General features: G+C 39.4%; 2 protein-coding genes across 4 annotated transcripts in view; one reads left to right on the plus strand and one right to left on the minus strand.

Moving 5' to 3' along the window:
• LOC149226996 (ARM repeat superfamily protein) overlaps positions 1 to 20,983 on the plus strand; it is a 61,300-nt gene that overhangs the window by 18,244 nt on the left and 22,073 nt on the right. The window lies entirely within an intron of this gene.
• LOC149226997 (uncharacterized) lies at positions 1,115 to 9,432 on the minus strand. The gene is made up of 3 exons (XM_089376851.1): positions 8,690 to 9,432; positions 2,071 to 3,791; positions 1,115 to 1,910 (listed from the first exon to the last, which is right to left on the minus strand). The coding sequence occupies exons 1-3, from the start codon at positions 9,430 to 9,432 to the stop codon at positions 1,264 to 1,266; spliced, it is 3,111 nt and encodes a 1,036-aa protein (XP_089232977.1). The 3' UTR covers positions 1,115 to 1,263.

Here is a 20,983-nt window from a genome sequence, read left to right on the forward strand (position 1 = left end):
ATTCGACTTCCCTCCAAGAGATCATGTCGACCTAGATGTCATGAACAAGCTTGTATATATACCCATACTCGGCCTCACTTGGAGACCATCAATTCTGTGAAGAAAGTTGAGAAGGAAGTGCAAAATACACTCTAGAAGAAGCCTCCATATCAACGCAACAAAGAGGAAAGATAGCGAAGGTCATCAAGTAGTGTTTTTGGGTTAGTTTGTTCTCCTACATGCGAAGATAATAGAACCGAAGGTATCTAGAAGAAGTCGAAGGAACTGTTGGGACTAGGATATTGCTAAGAGAAGTCGACAAGAAGTCTCTCTCTTAGAGACTATAAAGGAAGCAAAGACAAGTGAGGTTTTCTGGGTGGGTTGGCAATCCTACAAGAAGAGACTGAGGTTCTAAGGAAGCCAAGATCAAGAAGGGAAGAAGTCGAGCACAAAAAGAGAAAGGAACTCGAGAAGAAGAGCATCGTCGAAGAAGAGGTTAGTGACAAGGATCCTGGAAGGACACTAGAGTCAAGGGTCTTTGTCATAGTCTTGGTATTTGTCAATTGAAGAACTATAAGAAGAATTTCTGATTGGGTTTTCCTCTCAAAGAGTGAGAGGTTTTGGCCTTGGCTGACAAGCCTACATATTGTGTCACTTGTCTTCTATTGTTTATTTGGTAATTGTCTTGATGAAAAGAACACAATAATAACATAACAAAGAGAAGATCACAATCCAAGAGATCTTGATGAAGAGGACGAGCCATGGGTTTTCTCGTCTGACTCTGATTCAAACTTTGAGCTAGATGATCTGGCCTTGTCTAGCAGTAGTGACTAGTGATGTTTTGTTGTAGAGGCCATTTAGAGCCTCCTTGGTTATGTGTTTTTATTCTTATCTCTATATCAATGTTTTACAACTCGGACTCAGATTCGGACTCGGCCGAGGATCGACTCGGACTCGGACTCGGACTCGGTAATGACTCGGCCGGCTCGATTTCAATGACTCGGTCGTTGTAAAAAATACATTAAATATTTTTTTTTTTTATAAAAAAACATAATTTTAAATATTTTAAACATAATTTTAAAGATTTTCATTCAAGTTTCCAAACACACAACATTATAATATACATGGAAGACAACATATGATCAAAGTAGGCTCATGAACCAATCCATTATATCAAAATGGTACGGTGTACCCAATGGCAATAGTAAATACATAGTCAACTGTAGTCTGTCATACATGATCAAAGACTCAAGAGTCAAAACAAAATACAAATAACCAAGGAGGCTAGTAGCTACTGCCAGAGGAGCCAAGATCATCTCGACCAATCTCTGGATCATCATCATCAGAGTCAGACAAGGGGCCCCATGGCTCCTCCTCATCATCATCGTCTCCAACTGCAACTGTAGAAGTGGTGCCAGTACCACTAGGCTGTGCAGCAGATGCAAGCTGAGATAGAGTACAAATGCGGCTGCGCTTCTGTCGTGGCTGAGCAGAGGAAGGCGAAGCACCTACAACTGGAGTCCTACTAGCTGGCTGTGAGACTGAGGCTGGTGGATTGGGATCTGCATTCAACTGAACACGCTGCAGTGGATCTCCAACATCAATTTCATCAAGATCCTCATCAGGATCAAACTCTGGTAGACGACTCTCCACTACCCAATCTGATGTTGGATCAATGTCTTCCAACACAATGGGATCTGAATCAGGTCTTTTGTTCAGCAATTGGTTCCGTCTGAGCCGAAGGTTGTATTGGACAAAAACTAGATCATTCAACCGTTTTTGCTCCAAACGGTTTCTCTTCTTTGTGTGAATCCTCTCAAAGACAGACCAATTGCGCTCACACCCAGATGCACTGCAAGTTTGACTCAAAATACGAATTGCAAACCTTTGCAATTCAGGGCACTGGCCACCAAAGGCCTCCCACCATTGTGCTGCAAAAAACATAGGAGTGTAATGAATTATGAGTTAGATGAAGGCTGAAGCTCAACAAAATTACAAATTATATCTAACTTTCAAATTATAAATGATTTAACAAACTTTAATAAAAAAAGTAAAACCATTAAGAAATTGAAAATTGAAATTTTTGTTTACCTGGCTCATCTGCTTCTCTTGCAATCTTTGCTAGGTTCTTCCCAAAGGTACCTGTTGCATTGCTGAAGGATGTGACCTGCTGATGTATCAGCAGCTGATCAGACTCCGATGGGACCATGCGCTCAATGCAATCAACCAGTCCATCTCTGACCTCCCCCCTCAAAGCTCCTGACTCCTTAGCTTTATAATGATACCGTGGGTTCAAAAAATACCCAGCTGCATGTATAGGGCGATGGAGTTGATTGTTCCATCTTTCATCAATGATTGCCCAAATGGGCCCATACTTTGCCACTCTATCCTTGTATGCTGTCTTTATTTGCTCCTTTGCTTGATCCATAGCCTCATAAATGAAGCCCATAGCCAACCTTTCCCCATCCACCAACCGCAACACCTTAACTAGTGGCTCAGCAACCTTCACAATCTCTGCTGCCTTTCTCCAAAAAGTTTCATCATGGACTTTCCTTTTCAATTCTCTGCCTTCTGGTTTGTTAGACCAACTGCTTTGATTCCAATCATCACTGGAAAACATCTTTTGCAAGTTTCTATGTTGGGAAAGCATAGATTGCAATGTCAAAAAATGTGTAGCAAATCTAGTGATGGCAGGCCTAATAATATCCTTGCCTCCAGTGTGTTTCCTCATGAGACTCAAAACCAGTGTATGATTGTAGATAAATTTTGTTATGCTTTTGGCATTATCTACAGTGTTTCTGACCCAATCTAATTTTCCAATATCCTCAAGCATGAGGTCTATGCAATGTGCAGCGCATGGGGTCCAAAAGATGGTCTTGTGTTTTTCCTCTAACAGTCTACCAGCAAGAACATAGTTAGAGGCATTGTCTGTGATGATTTGAACAACATTAGCCACCCCCACATCCTGAATAACCTCATCCAATAGCTGAAACAACAAGTGGCCATCTTTTACCTTATCAGATGCATCAACTGATTTTAAAAACATGGTTCCCTGTGGGCAGAAGACAAGAAAGTTTATGATGGTACGGTTTCTTTGATCAGTCCATCCATCTGACATGATGGTACACCCTGTTCTTGCCCATGATTCCTTGAAATCTTGCAAATACTCATTAATTGATTTAATTTCTTTCTGCAAACGAAACCCCCTTAGCTCTTGCATAGTAGGGCCTTTGAAGCCTTTTCCAGCAGCATGTATGGCCTCAAACATAGGCTCATAATATGGTGAACGAGCAGCATTAAAGGGGATATCAGCATCATACCACCATCTAGCTATGTAGTCACAAGCAGTCTCCCTCAATTCTTTCTTCCAATGGTCATCTAAAGTGGGCTGAGCAAGACCTTTACTAACTTCAGGACCATGTGCATCTGATGGAGAGGAGCCTGAGTGAGTGAAAAAACTTTTGATAGTCCCATCACCCTTCATTCTACCCTTTCCCTTATCTTGAACAGAAGCAAAAGAGGGAGGAACATAACGGAAAGGGTTTGATGCATCGGTTTGAGGGATAGAGGAAGAACCCTCAAACTCATAGTGGGGGTTGGCAGCCATCATTCTTTGTATCTCCCTCTTCCTCCCAATTTCAGCCTGTATCTCTTTTTGCCTAGTCTTTTCTGCATTAAATTTTTCAAAGCTTTCCAACAAATTCTTTCTAATCTCCCCAATTTCCTCAGATTTACATGCAGTAATATTGCCTTTAATCCCCGCCAAGTGTTGTTTCAGCCTATTAATCCCCCCAGGACCTGACTTAATTTTCCTATGGCAAAACTTGCAACACATCTCATCATCAACCATTTCAACATATGCCCAAGCAGGATCTTTTGCTCTAGGTGCCATTTTTTGACTAGGAAAACAATCTGAAAATGAAAAAAAAAAAAAAAAATTGATTCAATGTTCATTTATTTGACTAAAAACACTCTCTAAGCTATCTTGATATGCACCTAAAATTTACTAAGTAAAAACAGATTTATAGAGGTGGAAAAAAATACCTCCAGGCACAAACTGCCTCCTCAAGCTTGCTCCAAAAATCAGCTCCTCAATGCTGCTCCAAATGGCTGCCCAAGAAGCTCCTCACTCCAGCTACAATGCTCCTCCAAGACTCCTCACTGCTGCTCCAAAACAAGCTCAAGAACTGCTCACTAACTCTCAAAGAAGACTCTCACTCAAATGCATAAGACTGCTGTGAGTGAAATGAGAGCATTTGGCTGTCTTAAATAGAGTTTGGGAGGGGGAAATGGACCCCAAAAGCATTAAACAAATCACAATAACCCTTTCAGCTCCACAAACCCTAACTAACTTTATAAAAAATCAGCAAAAAATTGATTTTTTTTTGGTAAATACGCTGCCCCAGCCGGACTGTATTGAAACGGCCGAGTCATGACGGGACCCGGCCGGGTTGACCGGGTCAGCTATGACTCGGCCGAGTCATTGGCTGACTCGGCCGAGTCATAGCTGACCCGGTCAACCGAGCCGGGTCATGGGCCGAGTCAAGCTGGGGGCTAATGAAACGGTCCGAAACGGCCGTTTCCGTTTCAACCCGCCCGTTTTGTAAAACAATGCTCTATATATTACATGTATTGGACAGTGCATTAGGTGCCATTTTGATATAATAGATATATTCAAGAGCATACTTTGATATTAGGTGTTTCTAATGCTTTGAGTTTGGAAACATGAATGAAAATCTTTAAAAATATGTTTTTCATAAAAAAAATAAATATTTAATGTAATTCTTACAATGACCGAGTCATTGAAATCAATTAGGCTGAGTCGATACCAAGTTGGAGTCGACTCTCAGTCGGTTTTGAATTTGAGCCCGAATTTTAAAACTATGATCAAGAATCCTAACATATTCCTCCAAAAATAGGAGCATCTGTGTTAATGTGGTGAATGACCTTCTAAAGGGCCTACAATGACCTCCATTATAAGGCTGAGCATGACCCCAAAAATTACAATCTTCCCATCCATCGTTATCTAATACCCAAAGCTTGATCTTTGTCCCCTCATTTGTGTTGGATTTTTTCCACTTGTTCTAATATGGAGTCACAACCATGGCTTGAACTGGTGGTTGCAGCTCCAACATCCTCTCCAGTATGAGATAAGCGCTCACACATCTAGTATCTGTGACAATTTGGAAACCCAAATTGTTAATTAAATTTAACAATTTATTTACTGTTTCCTACAACAAACACTGAATAACTCACACTGCAACCTACACAAATAAAACTGCGGAAGAATAAACGCTGGAAGAAATGCTAGCACACACATAAATTTACACAGTTATTTTTGGACCAATGTCCCCGGAAAAACCCAACTTGGGAAAACTGGTGCAGCAGTGAGGTTTTATTTATTATGCAACAGTGAAATCTAAGTACATCTATGGATGCCCAATTGGCAATCCAAACAACAAGAAAATTTGAGTAAAAGCCTCTGCGTTGCTTGATGTCACTGGCTAGACGACTTGCTTCGGACTGGGCCCAGATGAAGTCGTTTTGCCTATGGAAGCCGAGAAAATTGTCTGTCTGACCCTCTGGGACTCCTTCCCGACCTCTGGAATTGAGAACGAATTTCCTTCTCTCCAAATTGATCTACCTAATTGAAGCACTGCACAGTCCCTCAACGTTGCCTCTTTGGGATAATTTGTCTCACTTGCTGCTGCCTCTTTGGATTTGGAAGATCTTTCCTTTGGATCACTATTTTTACCCCTCACTCGTTGCTTCGATCTCAATGGCTCTCTCTCCGGCAACTGATTGCTTCTACTCAGGAAATTGATTTACTCATGAAATCGAATTGCTCAAGTGTATTCTCCAAGTGGCCATCAACTTCTTATAATCCTTGGTTGAGACTTCAACGACCAAGATTAGATATTAATCGATGACTAGAATTAACTTGAAGTCGATCCGTGTGAGTTTCTAGAACATTCACACCTCGACCTAATTAATTTTGATTAATTAGTCATATTCCCTAAGTTTAGGCGTAGGAAATATTTAAAAACTGACTAATAATCTAATTAAGTCATTTCTAGGCGGAGTTTCCAGAAATGATTTCTGGGTTTTGGAGATCTCATGTATTCTAGCCTCTCCACAAAATTTCAAGGCTAGAACACATCTGATGCTACAAAAAGTAACAATATCTTTGTGCTTGTGTAATTCTTTCTTTGACTCAGTTTTGTACATGGCTAAGGAGGTGTGGTGGTTGTTGATAAATATCTCTACACACTTCTTGTGGCTATCCCAAAGTCAAATATCCACTGAATTTTCTGAATGTTTCTTATCGCATTGTTGAGTTTGTGCACACAACAATGGCTTCAAAAAATATGGACGCGTCTACTTTGAACTAGAAACCCAGTTGATATACACATTGTTGATGCATTTGTTGCAACTTGCGCCACATTGATAGCTCAAATTGGAAAATTGTATTCTTGTGCTTTACAACCAATAGCTCTATGAAAGAAGGGATATGCTACAAATGTAACTATGATCAGTGGATGTTTTGTAATGTCTTTCCATCCATCCATAAAAATAGAGAAACACTTCCTCACTCATGTTTGCACCATTTGTTCACTTATGTTCAATCAATGACACATATGTGAGATTTGTTGCTTCAATTCCTTGTACCATCTCCTTATAATAATGAGATTGAATAACATGGAAAGGAATTACATTGGCAAAAAGGAATTTGCAAATAGATCCTTTGAATGATCACGATGCTGCATATGTCAATCTGACATCTCTTATACAAAAACAAGAACCCTTCCTTGCCTCTATTGTGGTGAATGGACCATTGAGTTTTTCAAAAGATAGAAATTGTTGTCAAAATACCATGCCATTATAAAAAATGTCCATCTTTTGCAATACGAATATATAACCTTTCCTTCACCTTTTCATCATCAATTACAAAACCCTCTTTTAGCTCTCTTGAATCTCCACATATGATTTAGGGAAGTAGTGGATGAAACTATGGGTTGACTTGGTCTCTTAGTAATAATCTAGGATATCATACAAATAAAAGGTTGTCAAAGTTATAGAGCTCGATTTCCAAATGGTGGATGAAATTATAGGTGGAATGGGTTCTCTTAGTTGTCAAAGTTATTGAGCTCCGTACCCCAAATAAAAGGTTGTTAAAGTTATAAAGCTCTATTTCCAAATGGTGGATGAAATTATAGGTGGAATGGGTTCTCTTAGTTGTCAAAGTTATTGAGCTCCATACCCCGTGCAACCTCCACTGTCAAATTGGGTTCTCCCTAGGCCATAGTTTGTTGATCCACCCCTAGCCTACAATCGTTTGATGATGCTACTAACTTTTGACAATGTGAGGAACTCCTATCAACTTACCAATCCTTATTGGCAATGAGCATTTTTGTAGTAGTAGCTTGGTTAGCTTACAACGTTTCGAAGAGGCTTCAAATATTTGCCAATATAGGAGCTGTTATCAACTTACCTAGCCCTTATCAACAATGAACATTTTTGCAGTAGTAGCTTGGTCGACCTACAACATTTTGAAGAGGCTACCAAGTTTTGCCAATGATAGGGATTGGGAACTGCAATGAGCATATGCAACCCTTATCAACAATGAACATTTTTGCAATAATAGTTTGGAACCCCTTAATTTTTGATGATCTATAAGAGACACTCTTTTTGGCCTCCCAACATATCCCAATTGTTTTCAAGACATCTCTTATATCTCCCTGAGATGAGGGGAGCCTTTGTTTGCATAACTAAGATCTTTACTAGAGGGGCACTGCATGTGATTTTGGGTTTGAAATGTTCTGCTTGGTTATCTATTAACCATCCTTTGCTGCACTCTCTTCCCCTTATTTTCCTTCCACTCTCTCTGCCTAGACTAATAGCTGTGATTTTGGGTTTGAAATGTTCTGCTTGGTTATCTATTAACCATCCTTTGCTGCACTCTCTTCCCCTCATTTTCCTTCCACTCTCTTTGCCTAGACTAATAGCTGGATATTGCATGGCATGTTTGATCTCAATCATCCTTGAAAATGAATTGAAGTTACTGACTATTCTGGTAATTGCTTTAAACTAATAAACTAATGAAAAATGAATGTGGTGCATCTAATGTTGCATGAGGCGGGGACGTTTTTTGGAAGTGAAGTGATAGAAGCATAATTTTCCAAAAATCTACAAAGCGAAGAGTCTCAGAAGCATCTACTCTCTCTCTCTCTCTATATATATATATATATTCTTTTTTTTATATATTTATTGGATTTGTTTTTGCATTTATATTAAAAAATATCCAAAATACCAAATTAGTTGTTAGAAATATAAATTTCTAATTTGCTAAATGATTGTTATACACCAGATTCCTGAATGTAATATATATTATTAATTGATAAAATTCGAATGATGAATACAAGGCTGAGGCGATGCTCCTTTAATAGGAGTTGACTGGCCATGCCTAATCAGAGAGACATGTCCCTTGGGACTAATGTCTCTTCATTTAACTAATTAATTGATTATAATTAATCAATTATTAATTAGAGAGACATGTCCGTTGGGACAAATGCTGGTGCCCCCTTGTGAATAAGTTTTTTCATCTACTGAGGAGATGACTTGAGTTGGTGGTGCTTGAAACCCAAACAACTTATATTTTCTTCCATCCCTCATGAATTTAATGAACTGCTTTATGTGATTCGCTGAATACGTGCTTAGTGTCCATAACCATTGTACCCGAAGCGCATAAAAATTGGACTCCATTGCGTATTCGCTTAATTGCAACTTAACCTTTTGGCACTTGCCTACTCCATTTATACGTTTCCCATCTGCTACCATCACTTTTAAATCTGTTACTGGGTAAGCAAAAATGTTCAGTGTTTTTGCAACATTGACATCCATGAAGTTGTGTGTACTTCCGGAGTCTACTAGAACGATAAAGTTTTGCTTCTTGATGTGACCTTTGAGCTTTAGTGTTTGTGGTTGAGCTGTCCCTGTGATGGCTGCTAGAGACATTTGTGGCATATCTTCTTCTGATTCTGGACTAGGGTTTGCATTTTCTTCATTGTCCTCTTTGTCAGAGCTGTCTTTTGAAGATTCTTCGTCTTGTTCGGCTTCACAATTGTACAAATTCTGTGTTGTGCATTTGTGTCTTGCGTAATACTTGTCTCCGCAATTCCAGCATTTGCCATCCTTTTTCCTTTCGACACTAGATTGTTGTTTTCCTTCATTCCACAGTAGTGGTGGGATGTACTTGCTAGTGTTCTCTGACGACGGATTATCTGACTTCCCTTTGGAATAACTGTTAGTTCTCTTGTTATTGGCATATGGTGCCTTGTGGAGTTTATATTTCTGCTCGATAATTATGGCTGCGTGTCTGGCTTCCTCAATGGTTTTGGGCTTATGCAATTTTAATTCTTCACGAATGTAATCTTTAAGGCCACATCGATACATTTTTAACAACTCTTCATCTGAAAACCCTCTCTGTCTTATTGTTATTACTTCCCATTCATGAGTGTATCCTTTTTGTTTCAGGTGAATGAATCTCTCGTAGACATCCTCCTCCTCGTCATGAAACTTTTTTTGCAGGGTGTTTTTAAAGTTTTTCCAATTGAACGAGCAACCCGTACATTTAGACAACCACCACAAAAACCAATCGTATGCTTTTGCTTCTAAGTAGTTGGACGTAGTCATGACTCTTTCTTGCTTGCCGAGTGGAGGGTTTGCTAAGAAAATCGCGTCCATCTTATTTACCCATATGATGATGCCCTCATAGTTCTTACCATCATATTTAGGTAATTCATTTTTTATTTTAAGGTGGCTCCTATCGAAAGATTTTATATAATATTGGCCTCCTTCAAAGTAAATTTGTGGTATTTGCTGCTTCTCATGCCTTCAGAATTTGCTCTGGAGAAGTCTCACCTTCCGACTTCTTGGGACTTTGTGTCGCTGAAGGTGGATCAGTCCCTCCGAAACGCTGGCCCATCAAGTTTTTTAAGTAAGAGATATCGTTGGCCATTTGGTCCTGCTTATTAACTGATTTCTCGACATTATCTGCGTTTATTTAACTTGCTGATGTCCTCTTGAATTTTTTTCATATCGTCATTGTTGTTGCTTGCCATTTTGTTTTGTTTTTTTCTTGAAGACCCATTTTTTAAAAAAATAATTAATTGAACTTATTAATTAATTAATTAAACTTTGGTTGTTATACTTTAGTTTTTTAATGACCATATGAAATCGATTTGTTTGTTTGTTTGTTGTTAATCTTGTTGTAAATAAACTGATGCCACGGATCTGCTTGAGTCACGTCTGTTGACCGTGACCTCACGTGGCCTCCTGCGACGCCCACCTATCTGCGAACAACAAGTGTAAGGGTCTTCCATGCTTTGCGACTGCTCCATGGTGGCCCTGCAGATGCCACCTTTGTTGTTCTCCACGCTAATTTACACGCGCAGACAGCGCTTGTTCCATGCCTAACTTCAGACGTCTCCTCCCGTCCGCTGGAAATCGCACGACTGTTCCGAGAGCATGTCTAGCAATAGCAAAACAATAGAATAGGTTGAGGATGGGAGGCTTGCTGGCCGTCAGGGGTGTTACCAGACGAATTTTGGCTCTGATACCACTGTTAGAAATATAAATTTCTAATTTGCTGAATGACTGTTAAAAATACACCAGATTCCTGAATGTAATATATATTATTAATTGATAAAATTCAAATGATGAATACAAGGCTGAGGCGGTGCTCCTTTAATAGGAGTTGACTGGCCATGCCTAATGAAAGAGACATGTCCCTTGGGACTAATGTCTCTTCATTTAACTAATTAATTGCTAATTAATTGATTATAATTAACCATTTATTAATTTAGATAATATGTAATATTTTTAATAATTGTTATGAATTTAAATTCATAAACTAATTCATTAGTTATAGAAGATATGAAAACATGCATATTTGTACATAAATCAAGATAGATATGGCATCCATTGGACATTAATGATTCATTATTTGAGCCATCAACCATCTAGATGCATCAACCATCTAGAATCTAGATTCTTCTCCTCTTGTCTACCCTTTGCATCTACCTTGATTTTCTAGGGATATCAGTCAACATTGCCCAATTTTGATCAAACTACCTAATCCAAGCCTTAAAATACTTTAGAGAAAGTTTAACATGCTTGATCAATGATTTTGACTTGATTGAAAGGTAATTTTTTGCTAAGGCCATGACAAAGGAGTTCAACAATTAACACCACCAACACTAGGGTACATATAGGGCTTGGTGCTCTTGATAAATGCCAATCATATACCCTCATACATGATATAATCTAATGAAATGACACAATCCCATTGATCTTGAATTCTTGAAAATTGTTAAGTCTGTTGAATTTTGAATAGGACATGAAATTCTATTTTCTCCATATGAAGTTCGATGAGGTTGGAACTCCACTCAAACATCTTGAGTCATTTCATGCTAATGTTAAAAACTTAAGTAAAAGTGACAATAAAAGGATGAAATTGAAAGAAAAAGGAGAATGCCACTTTTACTTAAGTTTTTAACATTACCATGAGGGAACATCTAGGAAGCATCTAAGGAGCATCAAGGGAGCACCACCTTGGGAGTGTTTGGGAAGCCCCAACCCAACTTAAGTCACAATTTCTTTTAATTGTTTATTTTAATTTAATTAATTTGTTTGGTACTTGTTAGTTATTTTTTATGCGTTTTAATTTAGAAATTGGGCTCCTGTGGAACCCCCTGTCTCTTTTTGGATTTGCTTGCGATCTACGCGGATTTGCGGCAAATCCTTTTTTTGATCCGTGGATCGAGCATGCACGGTTTTGGATTTCTAGGAATCGCCTCAAAATGGTGGAATTGCAGATTCGATTTTTTGATCCACGATTTCGCCAGAGTGTCGTCCAAGGATTTGTACGGAATGCAGTTTCGGCCTCGGATCCTTGGGGGCGGGGGGAGGGGGAGGATCATGCAACATTGGTTGCATCTGTGACTATTTGCACCACACTGGAGGGTCCAACCTCCTCAGAGGAAGAAGGGACTTCATGAATATTGACACGGTGGATAAGTGGGCGTGACTTGCATCTTTCCTTTCATCCATAATAGTAAAGCAACTCCCTCAAGTGGTCTTGTCTCACCTCCACAATCTGTATGTATACTAATCTTGGGACACCTTATGTCGAGCAATGATATCCTAAATTTGCTCTCAACAACTTGTGGGATATATTACAATGAAGGCCTTTTTGAACATCTCTTTAAAAGGAGAGGTGGGTTGCATGGAAGAAATTTCGTTGGAATGAAAAACATGATAAAGTTGTGCAACTTCATTATTTGCATTTCCTTGGGGTTGCAACAGACCCTTCTCCAGGATAGTGGCTATTGTTGCTTGCCTAACATAAATATATCTTTCACTTGCTGACACTATATTTGGTTGAGGGAGGTCACTTCTATTTTTTTTTTTAATTTTTAAGTGTCTTTAGTTTGTGTCACCATTAAATGGTTTCAACACTTCTCTTGCATGGCCTTTGTGCAATCTAATTGTTTTGAGCTTGATATTGAATGATCATCTTTTGTCACTCCTTAAATGATTAAATCCATGGCTAGTGCTGTCCAAAACAGATTGCACCATGATACTAAAAATACCAAAATAGCCATCATTGCAAAAATGACATAACCATTTGTGTGACCCACTACTGTGTTTGTTTCTATTTTGCGTTATTTTAGTTTATGCTGAAGAAGAGATTTTACTGGGTTAAAAGTACCATTTGCCCTTGATAAAGTTTCAGATAGCCACGAGTTTCCATTTCATCTCCACTTTTCTCTCGCCATTATGTCTTTTCTATTTTACACTGCTAGAGGGGGAGCATGGTTGATTTTCCTTCGAGTTTTTTTCTTGAATGTAGGGTTTGGAAGTTTAGACAAGTGTTGATAATGTTGACGATATTCGAAAATATTGCGATATTTTCGACAAAATGATATATCACCAAGTAAATATCACGATATTTTGGAAATATCGGCAAAATATTATGATATTTTGAAAATATCGGCAAAATATTGCCATTTTTTAAAAATACTGGCTATGTTTAAAAATCTGAAAAATTTGATTTTTTATGCTTGCTGATATTTGTTGATATTTTGTCGATATTTTCATCAATGTTGTCAATAAGATGTTTTTTGGACCCTCGCCGATATTTTGCTAATACCGATGTTATCAACATTGGTTTAGACTCAAGTATTGTTGAAGGGTATCTACAAATAATATTTGCAGTAAGCCCCTAACGTGTTCCCTCCACAATTCCGGCCTAAACCTTTCCACTTCAAGTTCCAAAATATATCTAAGCCCAAAATATTCTGCTTTTCTTGGAAGTTTTTGCTTGCACAATACTGTGACAAGGGTGGAGGGTTTTGACATGGATGGGTTGACAAAAAGCAAAGTAATGGGACTTGTTACCGCTCAAACTAGCAGGGGACCTAAGGGGGATCCCTAAAGGGAAAATGCTAGGCCAAGGGAAACAAATGGAGACTTAGCCCACTGTCACCTTAGCTAAGGCTCCCTTCTATTTACGGACTTTCACCGATGGGAGGAGACCCAGTATATTATGGAGTCACCAATGAAGGATAAATCAATGAGTGGATATGAGCGGCCCAAATAAACCCTTTCCCAGAAGAGTTTGAAGGATGGACCTTGCTTGCTTTCTAAGCAAGGTACTATGTATTCTAGGGAAAGGAAAAGAGGATTTGAGGGTTAGGTTTATGAGATAAGACTTGTGAAAGAATTCCACAATCCCTAAAATCCTTGTTGGAATTGGTATCCCGGATGGTTCTTGAAGAATGATCTTTCAAAGGAGCATGACCAGATAGGGCCAAGTGGACCCTGTCCAGGGTATGAGGAAAGAATGTAGCAACCAATGATATTCTTACCCTAGACAGGGTGGGGAAAGGATCAAATAAAGAATTTTCACTTGAAGATGTTGTTTTGACCCTATGAGGTACTAGTCTTTTAGGGTTGACAAGGCAAGGTTTGATCTCGGAGCTAGGGCTTGGCTTTTCTCCCAACTTCACCATCGGAATGGCTTCAAAATTGGAAGAGAGCTTAAGGAAAGGCCATCGCAGGAGACCCTAGGAGATCGAACTTTTTGGACAGCTAGCTTGTCGGGAAATTGATGACCTAGGTGCCCCAACTTGGCTAGACTTAGAAGGAGGCAAAGGAATATGATTTTTGGTGACCACTTTTTGGTAGATCAATGCCTTAGTCTTTGGGAGAATGGAGTCTATGATGAATATGAGTAGGATTTCTTGGTTCCCAGTCAAGGAGGCCTCAAGACCACTTCGCTAGCCTTCTCGGTCAAGGAGAAGCAATCTTGCAGCTTTTATGCTTCGATGCTCAAAGGGAATGACTTATCAAGGTCAAATTCTTTGATAGAATTACCCCTAGGAGATTTCATTCATATTACATGGTCCATACATTGAGAGATGCTATAATAGAGACAAAATTACACAATTTAAGTAGTAAATGCATGCAGTAGTTAGCCCTAGAATAGTGAAAATCCCAATCCAATGTATGTGACAAAGTAAAATAAGAATAACATTAAAAGCATGTACTTACATGTAACATAATATATCCAACCTTTCACAATTGATAAGAGAGAAGCTCCAAGAGAAGATAGACCAATATCCACACATCAAAATTCATCCATAAAGCTCCAATTCATCCTCTAGAAAAAGTGCGAAAATCTCAAGAGAGAGAAAAGATCCAATCCAAAGTGATGATGAACAAATGAGCTCATCTCACTTGTATTTATACACAAATTAAGAGTTTGAATTAGCCTCCTTGGCCTACATAAGCCCCAAAAATAAAATAATGTTCTAATAATTTAGTTTTTGGTGACAAGCCTACCAAACTAGCTCATAAATGAAAAAGTAAGCCTCTCAAGAGGTCAAATAATAATCTATGCATGTTCTAGGGCCCTCTAAGAGGCCTAATGAGGTCCATGGGTGCCACATTGAGGAATATGACCCTCAAAAGCAGTGGACAAGGGGTTGGCCCCTTGTAATGATCTATAGTTCTCCAAATGACATGTGGGGGCACACAAGTGTCCTCATGGGTCTCCAAACAAATCAAAGATGCCTGTAGATCGTTTGCAAGGGCTAAGATGATGGTGTAGGTGATGCCGCATCATCGTGCAAGTCCTGGATCATCTGCCAAGTGTATGGTGTAAGTCTAGGGCTAGCTCAACATGATGGATTAGGTGCATCTTCCTCATCCAATAAGTGAACCACGAGCAATCTCTGAATGGCTGTGGGGATCCATGGAGTGTTGTCTGCTGCTGTGGAGGCCCATGGCTCTCAACACACACCCTACATGTGCCAATGCAGCCCTCTAGAGGATTAGGACCTCGTATTGGGAGACCAAACCCAAAATGGAGACCATTTGCGATCTCGCATAAGATCCAATGCGTCCCCTAGCCTTCCAGTACAACAAGTCATTAAGGAAATCGAGTAAATGAGCTTACCAATCATGGACCACAAGTGAGGACTTCATAATAGATTGCCCTTCCATAATGGGCTTCGGGATGTGCCAATGTCCTATTAGGTGGTTTCTACTTCTAAAGGCGATAATATAGTTAAGGTACATCCCTCACAAGGTGGTGGCATGTGACAAATGGGTGAATGAAGTAGGGGATGAGAAGGGGCAGCCATGGGTCACATGCTGGGGTACAAGAGTAGCTAATAAGAGGGAAACCTGTCAGGCCAGGCAGTAACTCCATTAGGCAGAAATTTGATTCGTGTATTATTCCATTAGGTAGGTCTTTGTTATATACAATAGGGAGTGACTTTTTGTACATCTCCCGATGACTGTTCACATTCCTAATTTAACTATTTACATAAATTCACCCAATCATGAAGATTAGGTGTTAACATTCCCCCCCTTAATCTGAAGGGATGTTGGTGAGTCCAGCATTGTTCTGAATTGTTCAAGCTTTTCTCTTCCAAGTGCTTTGGTGAAGATGTCTGCAATTTGCTCATTTGTGCTGTGGGGGCAAAAGTATCCTCATAATCGACCCCTTCCTTCTGTGCAAAACCTTTTGCCACAAGCCTAGCTTTGTGCTTGTCAAGTGAGCCATCAGATTTATACTTGTTCTTATAGACTCACTTGCAGCCAATTGGTTTGGTTCCTAATGGAGGATCAACCAGCGTCCAAGTGCCGTTCTTTATGAGGGCATTATACTCCTTTTGCATCGCTTCTTTTCATTCATCATGAGAAGCAACTTCTTTGAAGGAAGTTGGTTCAAAATCTGTAGACAAGTTCAATTCACAATCATAAGAAACATCCATATCAATAGGTGAATTAGAGTCATCTACATCACCTCCATTTTTTCGGTTTGAATTTCTGGTTCCTGTCTTTCCAACTTCATCAGGATGAACACTTTCAAGTGTCTTTTTCAGCCACTTTGGGGGACCTTTCTGAGATGGTCCAGGCTGTTCTGTTGATTGAGTTGGCATTGAATCAAGATTGAGTCTCCCAATTCTATCAATTACATGACTTAAAGCATTATCCGTTGTTGGAGTTTCATGCGGGGGAGAGTGTTCTTCAGAAGAAGATTCCACATGTTGATCTAGTATAGGAATCCCCTCTTCAAGATGTGGAATCTGATTATCAAATTCTTGAAATGATTTTGTTTTTGCGAATCTATCCAAGCGATAAAGTTGCCGCTCAACAACATTGTCAGTTTTGGATGATTCAAGAAAAATTACATCTCTAGATACAACAAACTTCTTATTTACTTCATCATAGAGACGGTATGCTTTGGAGGTGTTTGAATATCCCAGGAAGATACACTTACGACTTCTAGCACCAAGTTTGTTTCTATGTACTTTTGATATCAAAGCATAACAGGTGGAACCAAAGACCCTAAGATGTTTTACCAAAGGAACATGTCCATACCACATTTCATAAGGAGTCTTGTTTCTTATAGCATTAGATGGACATCTATTCTTTATATATGCAACACATAGAGCAGCATCAGCCCAAAACATTATCTTTACATTCTTGAAGAAAAGCATGGATCGTACCATATTCAAGATTGTTCTATTCATTCTTTCAGCTACACCATTCAGTTGGGGATTATAAGGCACAGTTGTTTGATGTTTGATCCCATGTTGGCGAAGATAGTTTTCAAATTCATTTGATGTGTATTCTTTTCCATTATCAGTTGGAATAGACCCAATATGAGATTGTGCATCATTTTCAATCCATTTATGAAAATTCTTGAATATTTGAAAAGCATCAGATTTGTTCTTCAATAAATAAACCCAGCACATTCTGGTGTAGTCATCAATAAACGTCATGATATATTTATTTCCATTTGCAGAAGGAACATGCATTGGACCACATAAATCTGAATGAATGAGTTCAAGTTTCCTATGTGCTTTTGAATGTGAATCATGAAAAGACTGTTTGCTATGCTTTCCTAGAATGCAAGCATCACATTGCTTAAGTTTTCTAGGAATTGTAGGCAAACCAGCAACACCATTTTTCTTCAATAAGCGGAGACTGTCATAGTCCAAATGTCCAAATCTAGCATGCCATAATAAACTTGATGGAAGTGTACCTTCTTCGTGATGAGAATTGTATGAGAAATGTTGTGCATGAGCAAAGGTTCCTTGTAGCTTGATAAGTCTTTCTTCTTCTATTCCCCTCATGACAAGTGGGTGGTCAGATGCTTTTCTTACCTCAAGCTTGCCATCAAACATATGCATGGAGTGACCTTGCTGGCGAATGTGGACCAGGGACAACAAGTTTCTCTTCAGTTGTGGGAGATATAGAACATGATGCAGAAGAAAGTCTGGAAGACCAGGCAGTTTAAGCCTGATTGTGCCAAGCCCTGATGGCTTGATTTTTGATTGATCTGCAAAGTATATTGCTCCATCAACATTGTCAGTGAAATCTTCAAAAAAATCTTTTCAATGAGTCATGTGGCAGGTTGCTCCTGAATCAAGCAACCAATCATTTAACCAAGAAGCAAGTAAAGCATTAAATAAATCTTCATTTACTCCAATGTTACATTGTGCCACAACATAGTGAGCGGATTCAGTTGCTTTACCTTTGTCTGTATCATCAGTTTTACCTTTCTTTTGGTTTCTTTTCTGCTCAATTTTGTCATGTGGTCCATTTCTTTTGTAGCGTATGCAGTGCAAATTTGTCTTTTCTCCTTGAGAATGTCTGCCCCCCTGCCTCTGAAATACCTTCCTCTTCCTCTTGAATGCATACTGTAACAAAAAAAATTACTTCTGCTGCAAAAATTTTGCTGCAAAATTTTACTCTAAATGGGAAGGAAAAATATAGTTCTGATGTGACTGGACAGCAAACTCAAATGTCAATTCACATTCATCTGCACAATTTAAAAGTATAGAATATGGCAGTATAAAATACCCTCAACAGCATAAAGCACTGCGTCTACTAAAAGGCTGAAGAACGTAGTCCAGAGGAATTTGGACTCTCAATATCACAAGTTATAAACCCTCTTAAAAATATATGAAGTCATCCCTTTGTCCATATTCATGCGGTTATACTTAAAACAATAAATATCTTTCAGCTACTACTGACCACTTCTTCCCTTTACAAATCTAAATCGCCATCCTTGAATGTGAAAATGAAAGAGGACCGCCTTTTTTTTTTCAATCATAAATTATGACAATTACATACTTTCCCACCGTATGATTTTGTCTTAATTTTCTTTTTCATTGATAACTGCAAGTCACAGAACATTACAGCTTCATACAAGCTATTATTAACTGCCGCTTCAATGTTCAAATGTCAGCTTTCAAATGTATCGGTATTGCTTTCAACTATTTGAAAAAATATTAGAACAGGCCAGCGTTCAACTATTTAAAGGAATATACCATGTGACAGCATTTCTGGAGCCAGCGTTTCTGAGCCAACGCATACGCCTTTCTGGAGCCAATCGTTCAAGCTTTTCGGTGTTAAGAGTAGCAACATTATTCCACTTTTGAATGTGGACGGATTCCACAAGTAGCAGCAGCTATCCGCAGGCCAAAAGCTTAGGCCAGCTTCGCCATGTAGACATTCTCCTCCCGCGATAACACCACCATTGCTGCTGCCGCCATTTGTAAATAGAAATTAAAAAACTAACTTCACCTCTGGATCAAAGAAACGACCATTTCAACAGGCATGAAAATCAGTCTTTAAAAGCTCTCGGTGCAGTGTTAAATGGAGTTCTAAACGCAACAAGGGTTACGGACCCTCATAATCAAACAACGTATGTAAAATATACAGCAATTTGTTCTGACAGTTTGCAACAACGCTATCAAATATACAATGTATAATTGCAGAAATTATGCTAGAGCGCTGTTATACCAGCGTGGAGGGAGGTCGTTCTTAACCAACGTATTTTACATGAAAAAGGAAACAGTCGCAACATTATTCAACGTATTTTACATGGAAAAAAGAAACAGTCGCAACATTATTCAAACAGTTCCACGCTCATCGCCCTAGCATTCATCACAAACGCTGCTATACTCAATGACTTCTGAATTTAGAGAACAGTGGGCAGACTGCACAGTAGACAGAGAGGACAGAGAGCACAGTAGACAGACTCCACAGGGACAGAGGACAGGGAGCAGTAGGCAGAAGGGAGTTACAACTATTTTGGGAGCTGGCTCTGATACCATGTCAGGCCAGGCAGTAACTCCATTAGGCAGAAAACTGATTCGTGTATTATTCCATTAGGTAGGTCTTTGTTATATACAATAGGGAGTGACTGTTCAGTTCATCTCCCGATGAATGTTCATATTCCTAATTTAATTATTTACATAATTTCACCCAATCATGAAGATTAGGTGTCAACAAAACCCACACTTGGGTTTATGATATATAGGAGGGAGCAATCACGGTACATGAGGTGCCCCGACCCTGATTTTTCCACCCTTCTCTATATGCCTTTTGCCTTTTATGATTTTCTTTGATTAACTGCTCGAGGCTCAAGGAGTAAGAGCATGATGTACAATATATAACAGTGAGTACCCCCTTTTAAAGTGGGGTGGTTCATTGCCCACTAGGGGTTGGGACAATCATGGGTTCCTATATGATGAAGGAGGTTCATACAACTTGTAGGAACCAAGGTGATGACAATGATGATGGGGTAGAGCTCATGTATTGGTTTTTGCCCACGTGCTAAATGTGTTTGTCCCGACCATCTTTTGCATTTTGTGGTACATTTCCCTGTTGAATGTGGCCATATATGCTTTTATCTTTCTTTTTAGCTGCATCAACCTCCGGGCTTTATTCCAAGCCATGACCCAAGGTGCGGGCAAGGGGAAGGGGCATACTAACTCTACGTGGACCCAGGTGGGAGAAATGATGAATGGGGTAATGATGGGTGGAAAGAAGGAAATATAAGTGGATAAAGGAGCAGGACCACGCAACCAAAATCAGGGTTTTCCATGAAATACCATCCCTAGAGCCAAATGGTTAGTAAAAGAGATCCGACGGGACTAGAATCCAAGGTTAATGCCTAAAAGGGGTCTAGGGGACAAGAGCACAAACCTAGCCCATTCTTTCCGCCGAATCCCTCCCATTTATCCATGACGAAAAGTGTCCATGATAAGCAAACTACAATATTCAATTTCCAAATGACAAGGCACACCTTTAGGTTCGGGAGGCCCACCTTCAAACATACGCTCATGGCAGATGGGCGAGGGACCACATGGCTGGCTCAAGTGGTGGAGAAATGACATAATGAGCTATCTGGTGGCTGCAAGGGACTGCTGGCTGAGGACCACCTTGGATTTTTTTTTTCTCCTAGGGATATTACTTAAAAAATGGTGGATAACAGGACCCACATGGTTTTATGGTTAGGCATAGATATTTTGTGTTTTGTTGCTTGTTTTGGATTTATGATTCCCCTGAGAGGGTGGTTAGGCTTTTTTTTTTGGGGATTGGAAGTATGTTATAGTGTCAAGACTTTGCTGTA

This window comes from Pinus tabuliformis, chromosome J, assembly GCF_031772625.1.
Source record: "Pinus tabuliformis cultivar Carrire ecotype Pingquan chromosome J, CPIR1, whole genome shotgun sequence".
NCBI lineage: Eukaryota > Viridiplantae > Streptophyta > Pinopsida > Pinales > Pinaceae > Pinus > Pinus tabuliformis.